An 18,647-nucleotide genomic window follows, 5' to 3' on the forward strand; every position below is an offset into this window, starting at 1 on the left:
CCCGCCGCCCCGTGGCCGGAGGGGGCGAGGCGGCGGTTTTGCCTGAACTGCGTGTTCGTGGACGCTGCGGACCCGCCCACGGGAGGGGCTGTCCTCGCCCGCGGGGCCCCGGCCCCGCCCCTGCGCCCCAGGCCCGCCCCCGCACCGGCCCACCCGGGACCCTGCAGAGCCGCGGCCCCAGGGGGAGGCCCCTGAGCCCCGGAGCCGAGAGGAACCGCCCGGCCGGCAGATCGTTACTATTTTTGCAAATTGTCCAGAGGAAACTGGTGAAAGAAGCGAAATAAACGCCCTTAAACGAGCCCTGGGGTTTCTTTTGTTCTGCAAACTGAGCCTCAGTTTCTGCTCTGAGGGATGAGGGGCGAGGGTGCCGGGGACCCGGGCCTCCCACGCCTGCCCTTCCCGGTGGGCGAAGTGAGGGGCTGCGGCCTGAGCACCCCTCCAGTGTCACTCGGTGCGGGGAGTGGCCGTGGGCGCAGCCAGGGAGCCTGGACTCTCCAGCCTGCTCCGTGACAGCGGGGACCCCTCACCCCTGCTGTGGAGCTCCATTTCTGCATGGATGGGGGAGGGCCTCTTATCTCGGCGGGGGAGGGAGCCCCCGGGCCCCACCACAGGTCCCAGCCCTGCCCTCCGCGTGGGCGAGGCGGGACGCCCACTCGGGAGCAGCCGGGGACTCCCAGCGGGAGGGGCTTCGTGGGGAAAGGGCGCTGGGCTCTGGAGAGGCTGGAAGGCCGCCTCCCCAGCAGCTCCTCCCATCACCGGAAGGTGGCGCTTTCTGCACCGGTGGTGCCCCGAGTGCCAGGGCCCTGGCCGGCGCCTGGTGCAGTGTCTGCCCTGGAGAGCTCAGCCTCTGGCCAAGGCCAAGCCTCCCCGCCCAGAGGCGGCCCTTGATGCAGAGACGTGGGAGCTCCGTAGTCTTAATGCAGGTGTTTCCTTAGCAAGATGCACTGCTGGACAGGCCTCACCTGCTCCCGGGTGCCCAGGTCCAGGCCGGATGAGCAGGGTGGTATTGGCACCACATGTGGTAGGAAGGGGTGCCGCTCCCCCAACGCTGGGAGCCCAGGGGCCTCCCCAGGAAAACAGGCTTGCAGGTGAGAACCTGCAGAAGCCACATCACACTCGGCATCCTGTGGGTGAGACTCAAACACAGGGTCCAGGTTGGGGTTCCCTAGGTGCCACCTGCTGTGTCTGGGCGTACCCCCCCAGGGGGCTTCCCAGGATGCCAGAGTTCCCGTCAGGGAGGGCAGGCGAGCACCACCTTGACTACCTGCCCCCATGTTTACCCACCTCCTCAGACTGCTTTGCAGAGGGGGACAGCTTGAGTACCAGACGCTGGGGACGCTACCAGCTGGTGCTGTGTTCCTGCCTCCCCAGCTCTTACGTCACCTTAGATCACCCATCACATCCACGCACAACAGAGAATAATCCACGCACAACACAGGCTACACATACCCTGGGGACACCCACGGGTGCAGGTCCTGTCGGGCTAGTGCATTGGCGTCTCCAGCCGCCCCTCCCAGAGCAAGGAGGGACCGGAAAACCGCACTTGGCCTGTATGTAGCCTAGCGCTGGGGAACCTGGCACCTCAGCATCACAAGGCCTTTGCTACGGGCTGAACATGTAAAGACCAGACAGCCAGACGCTGTTCCTTTGCCTTGGATAACATCTTCTTGCCTTTGATAAATATATTCAGTTGGGTAAGGGAACAGGGGCAGGAAGTAAAAGACATAGGCGCAGGGAAACAGGACAGGACATGGCAGTGTCACCAGAGCCAAGAGCAGACGGACTTCACACGAAAAGTGATGGGCATAAGGTCTGATGGAGTGGGCATGCCCGCCACAGCCCCCACAGCCTCTCACAGCCCCTCCACAGCCCCCCACAGCCCCCCACAGCCTCCCACAGCCCCCCACAGCCCCCCACAGCCTCCCACAGCCCCTCAGCCCCTCCACAGCCTCCCACAGCCTCGTGCTGACCGACGCACCTTACAGACACCTGGGCCCTCCTGCTGGGAGTCCTGGGATGGCCCCCGTCTGCTGCCACTCAAATCTGAACCCCACCTGCCTTCCAGGGTGCTCTGTAGTGGGACTCAGCGACCCTTCCCACCGCGCTCTTCCCCCAACACGCACCCTCTGGTGGGTGTAGAACAGCCACACGACCCCCGAACATGGCACGCTCGGCCCACCCCCACTCTGACATTTGTCCCAGGTCTGGAATGTTCTTTCCTCCTATCCAAGGAGAGCCCCTCCAAGGCCATCTCCTCTGTGACCTCCAGGCTGCTCCCTCCTGTTTAACAGCATTTCCATCACAAACGTCCTTGGCCTCTTCCCTCGCCCACCAGAGCAGGACGTGGCATGCGGTCGCTGCCTGTCCAGCTTCACACAGCCAGCCAGAGGCAGGACCAGAACCCCTCTCCCAGGTCATAGGGGTGGCAGCCCCTCGGGGGGACAGTGTAAACCTGGGTCTGTCCCTCACTGGAGAACCGGCTTCGCTGCGTCTCTTCACAAGAAAGTGGAGCCAAGTCAGAGACCTGCTGGCGGCTCTGCTTCCCCCACCTTTCCCAGGGTCATTAACAAAGCACTGGGGAAGCTGCAGCCCTGCCCGCCCAAGCCCCGGACAGCAGCCGGTCAGCCCAAAGCTGCAACTCGGGCCCAAGACCTGGCAGTCTGATGTCGCATCACCTGTCCCCACCTGGCCGCCCGCACGGCCCCCTCTCCCCTCGCTTAGTCGTCCTCCCCACCGTCAACCCCTGGCCTGCTCTTCACATCCAGCTTTTCATAACAGACACTGATGTTTTGATTTCCTACAGAACTCAGTGGAAGCAAAAGCCTAGAATGTAAATGTCGCTTGAGACCACCAGGGCGTTTTCAACACTCAGAACAGCTTAGGAGTTTGAGTAACTTACTGCAGTCAGCTGATGAGCTTTGAATATATTTTCCACCTTTTATTTCCTCTGTACCATCCATTTTAAAAGAATGACAAGAAAAGATCTCCACCCATTCCAACTGGACAACTGTCCAAGCTTTATGAGAACGGTGAGTGAGTGGGACGGCATTTCTGCCAGCCTCTAGACTGGACGTGGCAACGCTCACCTGCCACAGTCAGGGAGCTGCCGGCAACCTGGGGACACATCTGGCCATTGACTCAGTGCCCGGCCGCCGCCAGCTGTGTCCTGGTACTGGAATGAGTTTTCATTTACTGTCCACTTACAGAGGATCGCATGGCGCAATGAGAATGGTCATCTGAGCTGTAAGAGGCTATGTACCTTTCGATAGGCCTCTATAATAGATATCCCCCCAAATCCCGTGAGACCTGCAGAGATGTACCTTCATCTCTGCAGGTAACATAGCCAGCAGTGAGTTCAATGTGGCAGTGCAGGCTCTGAAAATGCTAATTAAAAATAAGTGGATTTTGTTAGCATTTAAGACTTTTCTATTTAATAAAAGATTTTGTTTTTGTAAAGGATTTTGAACACATATAAATTCTGAATTTCAGCCTTGAACTTTAAGAGCATATGTTACTAAACTAAGAGCATAAACACTGATGTTGCAGGCTGAAGGCGTCTGGCACAATTTGGGGTGGCTGCTAAAGCCGACACCTCATCTTTATGCCCCCAAAGCACTTGGAATGGTTGGAGATTAAAAGACATTCGGGGGGGAGGGGGGACAGAGAGGGTGAAGCAGGAAGGCAGAGCTGCATCATGGGAAGGAGGAGAGGAGCAGCGGGCTTAGGAGGCAAGAGTAGGGCAAGTGAGGAGACAGGTGGAGCACCCCCCCACCATCTCCTGAGACCATCCCCAGGGCACCCTATTCTAGTCCTGGGCGGAGAGAAACCCAGCAGGGAGCTCCTGCCCCAAGTCACCAGGAGGGACCAGCACCCCACCCCCACCCCAAGTCCCCTGCCCACCCCCCTTACCCGTCCCTGTCCCCTGCCCACCCCCCTCCACCCAGTAGGAAGCACCAGGAGCAAATCAGATGGACAGTAAGAAGGAAAAAGGAAGGCCTGCGTTACACTTTCAGAATAGGGTTTATAAGCAGAAACTCAGTGCTGCCTTCTGTTCATTACTAGTTTCTCTTTGTGTCTGACTTTATGTTTTCTACATAGGATAAATACTTTGCAATAATAATTTCTTCGTCTTCCAGGGTTGAGTCCAGATAATCCTCTTCGTGTTCTGGAATGTCTTCCAGTATTTCATTGATGGCCTCTGTCTCCATATCTTCATCTGTGGAGACACTAGAGGTACCTGCAACAGTGACGTAGTGACAAGTGAGTCAAGGGAGAAAGACCCACAGAGACCACACTGATCCTCACCAGCCTCAGCCACACCGAGCCCCAGAGGATGTCCACGCCTATGGAAGTCACACCCCCCCCCAGTCAGCTTCCTTCCTCAGTGTCCAAGGCCGCAGACCCACCTGCAGAATCGGAAGGGGACGTGGTTGGCGTCGGTGAGTCTTCTGCCGCGGGCTGCAGGTCAGGGGGGAGACTGCCTCCGTTGTGAGCAAGGGTCTGAGCTGCCAGCTGCACGTTTCCCTTAAACACTCTCAGGGCAGCTTCCGCTGCTACCAGGTCAAAGCCCATGTACACCAGCTGGGGGAGAACACAGGGAGGTGGCGGCCACTGCAGAGGCCTGGGCTGCGGAGCTGGCACACACTCAACACTCCTGTCCCCCCGTGAGCAGCAGGGACGCCTCGTCATCGAGGAAACATGTTTATAAAACCCCGCACTCATGTACCACTGGCCTCCTGTACACGCCACTGGCCAGCACCAATGTGCAGATGACTAGCCTGGGAAGCACGGAGGAAGGCTGGCACCAATGTGCCAGTGCCCCATCATCTCAGAAAGGGACAGGCTCCTGGGCTCAGCAAAGTGCTCTCCCAACCTCGTTACCAGAGCCACTGACCACACGGCCACAAGGTACTAGGTGTCCTCATGTGAAGGGAACAAATGTGGACCAAGAAGCTCCAGTGCTTTGTTCCTCCTGCTCCCCTTCCACCTTCAGCAACTGCCGGTGTGTGGCTGGGCCCTGGGACGGGCCTACGTCACACCAGGAGCCCAGGGAGCCAAGATGGACTCAGCCCCGCCCATCCCACCCAAGGCCGGACAGGTGGAAGGGGACAGATGACTCTCACTCACTTGGTCAATGTTTTCCTGGGAAGGGCTTTCTTGATGGTTGTGGGTTTCAGGATCGGAGTGACTAAGCCACACGTGAGGGTTACTGAAAAGAATCTAAAGCACATCGGGAACAGCCCTGAGTCAGCGCGGACTCCTGCGCACTGATGCAGCCCGAGCGGCTACTCCGCGGGGCTCACACACACGGGGGATGTTGTGTGAACTATGCAAAGGTACTGTGGAAGCAGAGAAAGGGACCCAATCCAGGCTGGGCTGGGCAGGCAGGCAGGAGTTCAAAGGCATCCTGCCAAAGGTAGGGACGAGGTAAGGCCCCTCATGCCATCTGTCTCGGGTTTGAGAACAAGAGTGCTGACCCTCAAATCCAAACAGGAATGAGGGGCCCACAGGAGGGAGCTCTGTGCAGGGGGAAGGACACTGGAGAGGAGCCCAAATGGAAAAGTAGAGGAAGCGGTGCCTGGGCCAAGTATCTCGCTGCTGGGGCAGGCCATGGGGCCGGCGGGGTGGGAGGTGTCACCTTCAGGGCCGAGTCTAGGTCCCCGCTGGCCTGATGGAGGGCCTGCTTGGCTGCGTGCGTGGAGAAGCCCATTCCTTTCAAAGAGTTGATATTCTCCAGGCGGCGTCTTTTCTTGTCTTTTTCCTCTCTCCTTATCTGGGCCAGTTCCTTTAGGAAAACAGCAGAATCTCTCTGAGTTGGGGATTGAGGTGTTGTAGAAGGCTTCTCAGTCTATACTCTGCAGGGTCTGTGGGACTGACGGGCAGGTGACGGGCAGGTGACCCTCTGCAGGTCTCAGAGGGTCAACAGCATGAGGGCTCCAGGGCAGAGACCATGAAGGGGCTCCTAGTGCAGCCAGCAGGAGCTAGAGACCTCAGTCTCAGGAGGGAGGGAGCACCCACAGTTACCACCAGAACTGGCCATGCAGAACCAGCAAGCTCACTGCTGGGTGCCAGAGAGGTAGATGGACTCCCTTCTAGGGAGGAGCTGGAAGAACATTCTGCATGGGGGATAGGGGAGTGCTCAGTTTTGATGAATCACTAGCTCCTAGTAAAATGTGGATTCTGAAGGGGGAGGGGGTCGTGGGTGACACCAGAGCTGCTGACCCCCCTACTACACTCTGGGTATATAAGGTGTGAAGAATAGTGAGAATTACTTTTCAAATGATCTCATTAAAACATTGGCTTTCCAAATGCTAATAAATCTTACAGATAATCGAGTAACAGTATAGTAATAAAGACAGCATCTGCGGGGTTTGCTTTCCATTAGTACTGAACTAGACTGCGTAAAGTGCGCACACACAGAGCCGGGCTCTTCAGAGTCTCCACCATCACCTAGAGGCTTCTGTGGTTGGGGGTAGAGCTAGGAACGACCTAAGATCATCTGCGCCAACTTCATGATTTAGAGAGAAGGCCCCACTTCTCACTGACCCATCATTAGCTCTCTGGACCTCAGCTCCTTTACTGTGAAACTAGCTTATCAGACGTGCAATGTTCCTTCCGACCCAAAGTCCTGCAGTTCTTTTACTGTGCTTATTTCTACCCATTTTAAGTGATTATAATTTTGTGCCTTGGCTTTCATAGCATAGTACTGATTATTCCTATGATCTGACTCATGTTTCTAGGCAGTAATGCCACCTCGAACCACAGCAACGGCCCTATGGCAAAATACGACCCCCTTACAATGGTTTCCAGAAGTATACTATGATAAAAATAAGAGAGAGAGAAAGTTGTTTGGATAACTGTCCCTATGAGCCACCTGCCACCACAGCTGGGAATAATAAGGACACCACTGTCTGAAACGGAAAGCAGGTAAAAGACAAGCTCCTCAGACTCCAGCCTACAGTGGCGGAGGTTCCTTGTTCATGTCTACTGGGGAATTATCTCTTCCTGCTCTTTCAATCCGAGAGCTACGGCACTTCAGCAGTGAGCTGGCTATGCCTCAGGCTTCACACCTAACAGGCACAGGTGGCGACCCAGGGTCCCGACACCACGGGCAGGTACCTCTCTGCGGCTGGTAATGTGGATGGCTGCGTGGTCCACGTTCCCGTCGCTGGCCCTGAGGCCAAGCCGGGCTTCCTGGGCAGTGAACCCCAACTGCAGCAAATTGTGAACTTTTGATGGATCAATAGAGAGCTCTTTAAAGAGCTGATGAGCCTAGAGACAGGAAAATAGAAGAGTCATGTAACCAACACAACATTAATGCTCAACACAGAGCTAAGCCAGGAGGAGATTAGACTGCGAATTAGGGTGTGTCGGGTTTTAGATTAAAACTCTCGACCTGTTATTAACTACACAAATACAGACAGACAACAAACACTCTGCTCACAAGACTTATCCATAACATGAGAAAATAGGACAAGTAGTGTGGGAGGGGCATTTTACTCCACAAGGGTAAAATGGAATTACTAAAATCCTCTCCTTTTTGCAATAAATCCCTGAATCTGGGCTGTGCACAGGTATTTCTCACCCTCTCCTGAGCTGGGGGTAGTAGCCACCAGGTTAAGTCCAGGCCATAGCATGCAGCAGAATTGAGGGGCACAACTTCTGATCCTCTCTAAAGACTCTCTTGCCCCCTCTGCTGGCTGGAAGAAGCACTGCAGGGAGCAGCCTTGGACGCCACAGCAGGGCCTGCCTGCCCTAGCCTGCTCGCCTCCAGGCGACTGGATGCCGCACAGAAACTTCTAGCCAATGAAAGTCAGCGCCTTTTAAAGGTTTCCTTATTGTGACATCTGACCTGAGCCCTAACAAATACAAATATGTTTATGGTATATGTGAGACGGGGGGTGGGGGAGAGAAAGATGATCCTCACAAGTCACAAACTACTGAGTTTACAAAATACTTAATTTCTAGGGATTTTAAAAAAAATGTAGGTGGCCCAGGCTCAGTTGGTTGGACTGTCGTCCAGACACCAAGAGGTTGTGGGTTCGATTCCTAATCAGGGCGCATACCTAGGTTGTGGGTTTAACCCCAGTTGGGGCACCGGGACACGTATGGGAGGTGATTGATCAATGTTTCCCTCCCTTCCTCTCTCTCTAAAATCAAAAAAAGCCTGTCCTCAGGTGAGGGTCTAAAAAAAGTAAGTGAAATGGTTACAACCTGGAGGTTCATTTTCTTACCTTATTGAGATACTCACGAGCCTCTTCGCCGTTTCCACTGTGATAATTTCGGACACCTTGAAGCAAGTAGAGTCGTAAAAACAACACCTTCTCTTTCCCACAGTTTCCCTAAAATTATTGGGGGGAAAGATAAAACTGTCTTATTTCTAATTACAGGTCAGGGTTAGTCACATGTGACCCCTCCATCTCCACAGGGGTAATACAGAATTACTAAAATGCCTGCATCTTCACTATTGCTGATGGCCGAGGTAAAGACCCCAGAGGACAGTGACACCCTCTGTCCCACAAAAATGGTGTCAGGACACCTGTCTCCAGCTCTCCAGGGCAGTGGCCCCTCTGGGCAGTGGGAAGTACACAAAACCCGAGCCAGGAATATCTGACGCTGCCCTGTCAGCCCCAAACGGAGTTCAAAAATCCTTATTCAAGTCATAGCACTTGAGCCGTGACTCACTCTTAGGAACTTTTAGTCTTCAAAACGTCTATTTTCTGCATTTTAATCTCCCAGGAGACTAGAATGAATAGTCACCTGCCCCTACCTAGGTCAGGTGATCAGTGGGTTCTACGACTAGGTAACCATGTTCCTCTGGGCTAGACGCTGGACAGACCAAAGTAACAGCCAATTGCCTTTGGGGAGCAGCCTAAACACTGTAACAGGAGTGAACTCTTGAGTTCTAGGACAGGGCTCAATAACACCTCTAACAAGTTACAGTAACATACTTTTATGTGAACCAGTCTCTGATGATTTTCTCCGTAGCAATTTTTAAAGCATTTCTGGGCCAGGTTTAGTTTTTTTTCTGCATCTTCGAGGCAGTCCAGCTGCCCCAAGTGGTAGTAACACCACACTATGTCCAGCTGGAGCACAGCATAGTTGTCCACCGTGTCCAGCAGCTCTCTGCAGCACTCACTGGGGAGAGACACATCAAATGTGTTAAAATCTGTAAGTTCATATATTGATAGTTAAAAAAAGGGGGGGGGGAATCTTCCTTAAACCTGATGTTCACCAAATGCAAAGATACCTACCAGAAATATCTGTCAGCATCCAGAAGACAAGGCAAGGCTATTTCGTATTCTTTTCTTTTCAGGAAAGCTCTGCCCTTCTCATGATACCCCATAGCTAACATAAGGGCCTAGGAAAGAAATAGGGACTTAAAAACATCACTTTATACTATAATAAAATATTATATTAAAAGCACATTAAGTCTAAAGAAATCAAAGTAGGAAAAAAAAGATCACTACTAATTTAAAAGCCCAAATTAAGGAAAATATAATTAAAGCTTTATTTCATTTAAACTCTGAAACCAAGTACTCAATTTAATGTGGCTGATATGGTCACAACTGGCACCTGTCCCCCTTTGTTTTCATCAGTTTATTTTAGTACCTGCTGACCTAGATCCATTTCTAGTGTCCTCTAAGACTCAAGATACAAAAAAGTAGCCATAATCCTCGTGCCCTTTGTAGCTTTTTAAAAAAGGAGCATTCAACTTCTATGCAGATATGCACAGCCCATGGACACAGAAATAGTGCGGTGAAGGCCTGGGAGTGATGGGGGGTGCAGGGTGGAGGGGATCAATGGGGGGAAAAAGGGGGGCATCTGCAATACTTTCCACTATAAAGATCCATTTAAAAAAATAATAAAGTAAAATGAGGAAACACCGAAAAGAAAAAAAGAAAAATAAAAAGGAACATTCATTTTACTTTCTATTCTTTATCAAGTTTTTTCTGAAGTATCTGTCAACTTTAATATTTCCAATTTTTAAAAGATGATCCAAAAATTTTTAAAGTTCACTAATATTTTTAGGTCTGAATTTTTATATAATTCAGTCTTGCAAAGGTTTTCCAAAATGACCTGGATGTCATCATTTACTATAAGAGAGCACTGGACAAATAATTCGAACATTAAAAAACAAAAACAAAGCAAACATCAATCCACTGGCAACTACATAGTTCTCTTATAAGGCTTAACTTTAATCCTCAATTTTAACAGAAGAATTTATATCATGAACCTACTCAAAACTGTCCTTTAAAGATAGAAAAGTTAAAATTATCTGGACCCACAGTCACCAGAGCTCTTTGCTGTAAAAAGCTACTGCACTCCAGCTCAGAGGCTGGCTCAGGGTCCAGGTTGCACAGCACCACTACACAGAGAACCCCTTGGACCTGTCCCAAGGTAAAACCACCTCCTACCTATTCCAAATTCTAGAACAGGGAATCCCCTGTCATTCTTTTCCCAAACTACACAGTTCCCCCAGCCCCCATTCTGAGACATCCCTTAGGGGACATGGCCCTCTAGTAAAATAAACTACACTGAACAACCAATGCCAAAGGCAGGGCGTCCCATTCCTCAGGAATGTTCACAGTCCCTGCTGCAGGACAGTGAGGCCATGCTGTTTGCAGCACTGCCCTGGAATCACAGGGTGAGCCTGCTGTATGCACCGTGCATTGTGTGGTTACAGCCTCTGTTTAGAAGCTGGAGACAGAAAACTGTTTCTGATCCTTTGTAGCATTCCAAGATAAATGACTGGGAAACCAGCTCTGTTTCGACAGCAAATCCAAGAACAAGCTGTAAATTTCTCAAGTACTCACTTTTCGTTCCGCTGGAGGAATTTTGATGGATCTGCCCGTCTGGTTAGCTATATCTAGGTATGGTGTGGTTTCTGAATCCACCATCTCACCTGCAAGAAGGCCAAAGGGAACTTTATGAAATCAGTGTTAAAGAGCAATGACCGTGACATTTACAACGCTAGACTGTTGGGAAGAAGGGCCAATGAGAGCCTTGGCCAATGCGGCTCAGGAGGTTGGGTGTCATCCCCAGCATTGAAAGGCTGCAGGTTCGATTCCCAGTCAGGACACATGGCCCGGTTGTGGGCTCAATGTTTCTCTCTCTCTCTCCCTTCCTCTCTTTCTAAAAATCAATAAAAATATTTTTAGCAAGAAAGGAAGGGAGGAAGGAGGGAGGGAGGGAGGGAGGGAGGGGAAGAAAGGGAGATAAGAGCCAGTGAGAAAGGCGATGCTCCGCGGGGAAGCCGAGCCCGCACCTCTCTCGGCCAGGATCTCCAGGCCCCTCTTGGTCCTCTGGATCTTCTTCTCCTTCTGGTCGGCCTCGCTCTGTTCTTCCTCCTCGACCTGGAAGCTCCTCCGGGCGTCCTCCTCTGACTGCTTCAGCTCCAGCACCATGGCTTTCACGTTGTGCGTCACCCCCTGCTCTTCCAGGGTCTTCCCTGCGTGAGTGGGAAGGGCTGTGGAAGGAGCCCTCCCCGGGGTAATGGCCCCCTCGGCGCCTGCCAGCCCCAGGCCCACCCGGGTGCAGGGCAGGGGTCAGGGGTCGATCAACCCCTGAGAACAGCTAACGCATCCTTCCCATGGTCTTTACTCTCCTTGTGAGATCGAGCAGAAGCCACACATACCCGAGGCCACCAAGGGAGCGCACTACGCGAGGCAGCAGAAAGGAAAGCGGAAAGCATGACACAGGGGTTTGCCTGGCCCTGGCAGGGGAGTGACCCCGATTCCTGGCCGGGCCAAGGCACGCGCTGTTGCGGTTAAGGGCGGAGACCTTGGCTTCTGTCCCCCCCCTAACTCGGAGGCCCTGAGGAAGCTACTTATCTGCTAGGACCCAGGTTCCTCCCACGTAAGCCGGCTCTATGAAAATTAATCAAATATACAAATCTAACAAAGACTAAGTCACAGATGCCAATAAACCACCACCACAGGGCAGACAATAAGCATTTACTAGAAAAGCTGCCTGCTGCTACACCTTTTTATCTTAGTAAACTCTAAAATAATTGGTTCTGAGTCATACCCAATAAAATCACTAGAAATTTGTGAACAGGGAAAGAAACAAAGATGAAAGTCACTATTTCCATACTGACTTGATTTTGAAATTCTGCTTTCTCTGCCGTAACATACCTAGTTGAAGTTGTTTCTTATTTATGACAATTTTGATATAATTTTCTTGAAATCCAAACGTTTCCGCTATTCTGTAAAATAAAGCAGTGAAAACTGTAAGTAATCAAACTGGTTATTTTCCATTAAACTGAGTTTAACCATGGTGGCTATTTTATACATTTGACTTGGAAACACCCAGTATTACAATCTACTGACTCACAAACATCGCTTCACAGTGTGTAAGAGACAACGTCCCTTTTTAAACTAGCTGTCTTGCTACTTGTTTCCAAATGAAGTGGAGGCCTCTGGGGCGGGAGAGCCGTGTGTGCGGGGCCCCAGCTGTGCATCAGGAGAAAATCCGCTCATTCTACCTCCCGGGCCTCCTGGAGGAGCTGCAATGGGGGCTGCTCCACACACTCTCCTGCCCTGTGTGCTGAACGAGTGGTGCCTCCTGAACCCGTCCCTAAAGCCCTGCTGCAGACCAAAGAAGACAATGAGGAAAATCAGCTCCAGAAACAGGGCCGGCCGGCCCTGGAGGTGCTCAAAACACCTACCACTCAAAACACAGCAGTGAATGGAACAACCGGCCAGCCTCCGAAGTTAGGGCTTCACTAGTATGGGACAGGCAGGTGTTTTTCCTTTTTACAGATGGGCCAACGACCTGAAATCAGCTAGAACACTTTGCTGAACGTCTCAGCACGTTATCAGTGCACTAACGAACAAAACTCAAAGCCAGTGACCTGGTGACCACCGGGCTGTCTCCCATTTCTATCATTCATTCATTGATTCACACATGTACCAGGTAACTGTTAGGTGGTGGACCTGGAGTTCCCACCTGAGCTCAAGTTTGACCAGGAATGAAGGAGAGTGATGCGAGTGGAGTTCTCACTTGTCCTTCACTACCAGTGTGAGCCTGAATAAGGCCTGCAGGCTCAGAGCCTGTTTCCCCTTCCATAAAGTGAGGAGACTAAGACCTGCCTGCTCTCTCTTCCAGGATGGCCACCAGACTCCAATGACACGACGCAGAAGGGCTGGGGGCACAGGGCACCAGGCTCTCTGATACTTACTTAGACCTCAGTTCTCTGCCAGTGATGTGCAATCGGGTTTCCAAGAGGTTCTTCCTGTCCTATTTAAAAATCAGACAGTGAAAATAACTTTGGATTAGAGCTTTTAAAAAAAATAATAATTTATTTGATCACCTAAGCTAACTAGGCATTAGTACATCTGTAAATGAGGAAATTACTCACTTTTCTTTGTCGTGCAGGTAGAAACACCTCAATCGTGGCAATCCCCGTTGTCCTGTATTTTTCATTTCCTGTGCCACGCTCGATTGCTTTGCAACGTATTTCTTCTATTATCTTCTCTATTTCATTTTCACAACACTCCAGCTTGTTGGAGTACTTCTTAGCAAGGTCCTACGAAGCGAAACCAGAGAACACAGATCCATGTAGTAGCAACCCCAAACAAGGCAGGGAGGGGTCAAAATGCGGAACAGCACATGCAGGACTCTAAGGCAAAAATCTCTGAGAGGTGGTCATCCCACGATAGTGAAATCCAGGCCGGCCTGCTATCTTGAGAGGTACAGAAACAAATAAAGGAGAGGAAAACAGATCCAACAGAAAAAGTGAAAATAATTCAGATTATTCTAGGGAGCAAAGACAAGTGGACTATAACTTATGTGACTGTAATATATAAAAATTATTTTAAGCAATGGCCCTGGTCGGGTAGCTCAGTTGGTTGGAGTGTCATCCCCATACGCCAAGGTTCGGGTTCGATCCTCGATCAGGGCACATACAAGAAGCAACCAATGAATCATAAATAAGTGTAACAGCAAATTAATGTTTCTCTCTCTCTCTCCCTCTCCCTCTCTGAAATCAATAAATAAAAAGTTTAAAAAAAAGAAAAGAAATAGTAAACTGATCAACTCCACTGGAGGGGGAAAAAGAAAAACATAGAAAACACTCTAAGTTTCTAACTTGTGAGAACGAGTCAGGGTAGACATAAATGACTTTCTTAATGGAAAATTCTCAATCAGCCTAAGCCGGTTGGGCTCAGTGATTAAAGCGTCGGCCCGGGGACCGAAGAGTCCCAGGTTCGATTCCAGCCAAGGGCATATACCTTGGTTGCAGGCTCGATCCCTGGCCCTGGTTGAAGCTTGTGCAGGAGGCAACCAATCGATGTGTCTCTTTCACATCAATGTTTCTCTCTCTCCCTCCCCCTTCCACTCTCCCCGAAAATCAATGGAAAAAATATCCTCAGGTGGGGATAAAAAAAAAAAAATTCTGAATCACTGGAACTGCTTGTAAAATAATCATTTGTTAGAATGTCTCAACAGAACTCAAGGAAATGCTCCACTTACCTTTATGGTTTATTATGAAGGAAACAAGTGAACATCTAGATAAAGAGGAACATAGGCAGAGTCTGAAAGGGTCTGGGGTGCAGCACGTAGATAGGCTTGCCAATCTGGAAGCTCCCCAAAACCCATCATTTAAGGGTTTTTATGGAGGTTCCATTATGTGGGCAGGATTGATTAAATCACTGGCCACTCCGTGATTAACTGGCTCTCCAACTCTCTCCCCTCCCCTCTTCCCAGAGGTTGTAGGGTGGGGCTAGGAGTCCCAAGCTTCTAATCAGTTTGGACTTTTGGTGACCAGCCCCATTCTGAAGCTGTTGCCAAGAGCTGCCTCCTTAGAACAAAAGATGCTCCTATGGCCCTCACCACGGGGGAAATTCCCAGGGCTTTAGGAGTTCTGTGCCAGGAACTGAATAGCTTTCTTATGACGCCACACCTAACTTCGGAGCCAAGAGATTATAATCAGCAAATGCAGAAAAAAAGTCAGAAGGTGACTGCAAAAAAAAAGAAAAAAAGTCAGGCCTGTCAGAAACAAGAGACAGGGAAACTCTGCTTTGGTCCCTGATACAGTTGTCACCTCCCAAGGGCAACAGTGTCACAACACGGGACAGTCTCACGCCCTCATGACAATCTTTGGTCCCTGATAAATGTTAATCATTTATCTCAAGATACTCACGCTGAGAAAGCAGAAAGCATGTGTGTGCTGGACACTCCAATAGAAGAGATACCTATCAAAAGCTATTAACTTAGAAAAACAGAAAATTTTCAATTTCTAGAGGCTTCACTTATATAAAATAAGGCCATTTCTGCTGCCATGAAAAACTGAGGCATAATTATTAGAAACACAGCAGTTTGGAAAAAGGAACAGAGCCATAGTGTAAAAAAAAAACAACAACAAAAAAAACTGGGACAGGGGAACAAGTGTTTTCTAGCAGACAATGCTAGCAAGGGAGCTAAGGCCCACCCAAGACACTCACCCTGCACACATGACACACTCACGGGCACTGGTACTGCCACATTAGCAGGTCAAAGGTAGTCTCCAGATTAGTAACTTCAGGTTAACGCCGTGAAGGTATTAAAAATAGTATATGCCCCAGAAATCAGGTAACATTCTCATATGAATAAAATCTCATGAAACAAAAGCAAGCTTGTCAACTCCTGGTAAGAAGTGGGCACCTGCTTATCACTAGGACTTTTGGTTATGCCCAAAGTTTACAAACATGGTTGTGCCTGGCAATTTCTGGTGACTTCAGAAATTCTACTTACCAATGTGGACGAAAAAGGGACTTTGTAAAAAATTTAACCAAAAGTAACCTCACAGGGTGATCTGATCATAAATTCCTAACTGGACAGGTCATGTTGAGTAGTCACGCCCCAGGCATAAAATGTCTTTACTGAAAGGTTCCCTTTGCCTTCCGCCAGCCTCGTCCATTGTTTCTATGCATCTAGGTTAACACACCTTTTGAAATGCCCCTTTCAGGCTCCTCAGAAGAGAGCATGCAACCACCCTCAAGGGAGCACATACTCTTGTTAACTACCCATTAATTCCATCCCCACCTGCTTTCTCCCTGGATTTCATGTAATCTTCCTTAAATTCCCTCCTTAATTCCAAATGTGCATAAGAAACTGCAAACTGTCCTCCTGAGAAGCCTTTTTCTCAGTCGGTTGAGATCTTGCTTCCAGGCTTGTCCTCTGTTTGGCTCAAATAAACTCTAATTTTCTACAGGTTTGGACGTTTGTATGTCGACACCAAGGAGACTTATAACACTGCTAATTATCTATGTCTTAAAAGAAAAATACCTTCAATGCCAAACCAACTTCTTTATTGTCATCTGTATATGGAGGTTTCCAAAGCTGAATTTTGTCTTCCCTTAAAAACTGGGTCAGTTTTGCTTGGAGATACTTCTTTTGCGCCATCCTTGAAAGCAAAACAGTACGGCAATGATACCCCACACCATATCTCAAGAGTTTTATAACCACCTAATGTGCTGATGTGTTTTGTAGCACAAGGGTAGCTCCTCTCCACTTTCCCCAATCCAATTTAATCTAAATTACTTTTAGGTTTTAATTAGCTCCAGATTTCTCTTAAAAACAACAACAGTATCCATATATTCACATATAGTTATATATATTATATAGTCAATTATATATTATGTATTACATTAAAATATGTATTTCAAAGATGCTAATATGTAGCAAGGTTTATTACACTTTTCTATTTAACCTATTATTCTCTGATCCAAGAAAAAAGATAAGAGAAAGATGAATCCCAAGGTAGTGAACTTTTCTAAGAAACTCAACACTGAACTTAAAAGACACTTGTATTTTGGCTAGTTTAACACGAAACAAATACCAACTACCCTGGTAGGTAAACATAAAGAAAAATTAGCTTGGCCTGGCTGGGCGTGGCTCAGTGGTTGAGCATCGACCTAGGATCCAGGCGATCGGGGTTCGATTCTCGGTCAGGGCACATGCCCAGGTTGCGGGCTCAATCCCGTCGGGGGCGTGCAGGAGGCAGCCCATCAGTGACTCTCTCATTATTGATGTTTCTCTCTCTCTCTCTCCCTCTCCTTTCCTCTCTCTGAAATCAATGAAGATATAAAAAAAATTTTTTTTAAAAAGGTTAATTTTAGGGGAAAAAAAAAAGAAAAATTAGCTTGAATTGTGAACTATCAATAATAAATATTCTCTATATCTGAATTAAAAATTAAAAATTCAGTACTTACAATACTGGAAAAGCAAGGCACGATATTTTGTGACAACATAATAGCAGATCTACACAGTCAACACCGACTGGTTGGGCCACCATTTTACAACTGAGAAAACCCAGGCCCCAGGTCTGTAAAACAGCCCAGCCAACGCCACAAAACTAGGCAGCACAGCTGGCACCGGAACTTCTGCCTACATCGGGCAGATCCCTTGCTGCTTCTCTGTCCTGTGTACGAACCTGCTCTCTCCCAAAGCACCTGCCAGCAAGGGAGCTGGCTCCTGGGACCTCAGGAACAAGGCAGTTCAGAGGGTGGGCAAGGCTGCCGGGGCTGAGAGACAGCTGAAAGGGGTGGTGCAGCCAGGTAAGAAAAGCAGTGAGGAAACTAGAAAGCTATTAGGTACTGAGGATGAAGACTAATTCCACAGAGTGAAAAAATAGGAGTTAATGTAACCTAGATAAATAACTTTTTTTTCCTGTTCACGGCCCGTATCCCACACTCCCCAAAGCCCAATTCACCTGATTTTTTTTTTTTTTTTTTTTTAAGTTTACTGATTTTTAGAGAAGGAGGGAGAAAAAGAGAAACACTGATGTGAGAGCGGAACATCAGCAGCTGCCTCCTCCGCACCCCCTACTGGGGGTCAGCCTGCAATCTGGGCACCTGGCCTGGCGGAACCAGCAGCTTCTCCTTTTCCTCGCTCCACGCACAGGGCCAGGGCCAGGGCCAGGACCAGGACCGGGACCAGGACCAGGGCAAGGGCAAGGGCCAGGGCAAGGACCAGGGCCAGGGCCAGGGCCAGCCCCAGGCCCAGCCAACTGAGCCACACAGGCCAGGGTTGATTTCTTTTTTTTTAATTTAACCCTTACCCAACGATTTGTTTTGTCGACTTTAGAGAGGGGAGAAGGGGGAGCGAGAGGAAGTGGAAGGGAGGGGCAGGGTGGAAGGGAGAGAGAAACCTCAGTCCCTGGCCTCAGAACCCGGATGGAGCCCACGGCCTAGGCGCGTGGGAATCGACCCCGCCACCTTTTGGTGCACAGGGCGACACTCCAACCCACTGAGCCACACCGGCCAGGGCCCCAATGTGCCTGATTTTTACAATCAGGTTTGATTTTTAAGCGTATCCCATAAACAAGTATTTTCAAAGAAACGGCAAATGGGCTTTGTATCAGTTCTGAGGCGAGAAGGAGGGTGGTCAGCACAGGGAGGAGGCAGGTGAGCGGGGAGCCGACAGGTCCCCGGGGTGGCCCTGTGGGGCCCAGCGAGGTGACCTGGAGAGGACCCCAGGCCTCCCGCACCACGGAAGCAGCGTGCATTAGCACCCACGTGTGCATTCGCTTTACAAATGCCAACGATTTACCCGACCAAGAGCCAGCTCCCTAACTCGAAACACTTTCAGAAACTCAGGGACTAACATGCCGCCGGGGAGGGGTCATCCCGCGGGCTGCTCGCTGGAGCCCGGCCGCCTCCTGC

General features: G+C 49.9%; 1 protein-coding gene across 2 annotated transcripts; it reads right to left on the reverse strand.

The window, feature by feature from the left end:
- Nucleotides 1–4,001: 4,001 nt before the first annotated feature.
- NUB1 (negative regulator of ubiquitin like proteins 1) lies at nt 4,002–17,856 on the reverse strand. Of its 2 annotated transcripts, XM_087820919.1 has the most exons (15): nt 17,417–17,856; nt 16,270–16,387; nt 13,364–13,531; nt 13,184–13,242; nt 12,138–12,208; nt 11,270–11,452; nt 10,818–10,906; nt 9,255–9,361; nt 8,952–9,138; nt 8,235–8,342; nt 7,120–7,272; nt 5,639–5,785; nt 5,128–5,220; nt 4,407–4,581; nt 4,002–4,237 (listed from the first exon to the last, which is right to left on the reverse strand). In XM_087820919.1, the coding sequence occupies exons 2-15, from the start codon at nt 16,384–16,386 to the stop codon at nt 4,059–4,061; spliced, it is 1,836 nt and encodes a 611-aa protein (XP_087677045.1). In that variant the 5' UTR covers nt 16,387; nt 17,417–17,856; the 3' UTR covers nt 4,002–4,058. The 2 variants fall into 2 exon arrangements, with proteins under 2 accessions (XP_087677045.1, XP_016052448.1); XM_016196962.2 differs by lacking the exon at nt 17,417–17,856 and having other exon boundaries at nt 16,270–17,019.
- Between the last annotated feature and the right edge of the window lie 791 nt (nt 17,857–18,647).

The sequence above is a fragment of the Miniopterus natalensis genome, chromosome 10 (genome assembly GCF_054644295.1).
Source record: "Miniopterus natalensis isolate mMinNat1 chromosome 10, mMinNat1.hap1, whole genome shotgun sequence".
Classification (NCBI taxonomy): domain Eukaryota; kingdom Metazoa; phylum Chordata; class Mammalia; order Chiroptera; family Miniopteridae; genus Miniopterus; species Miniopterus natalensis.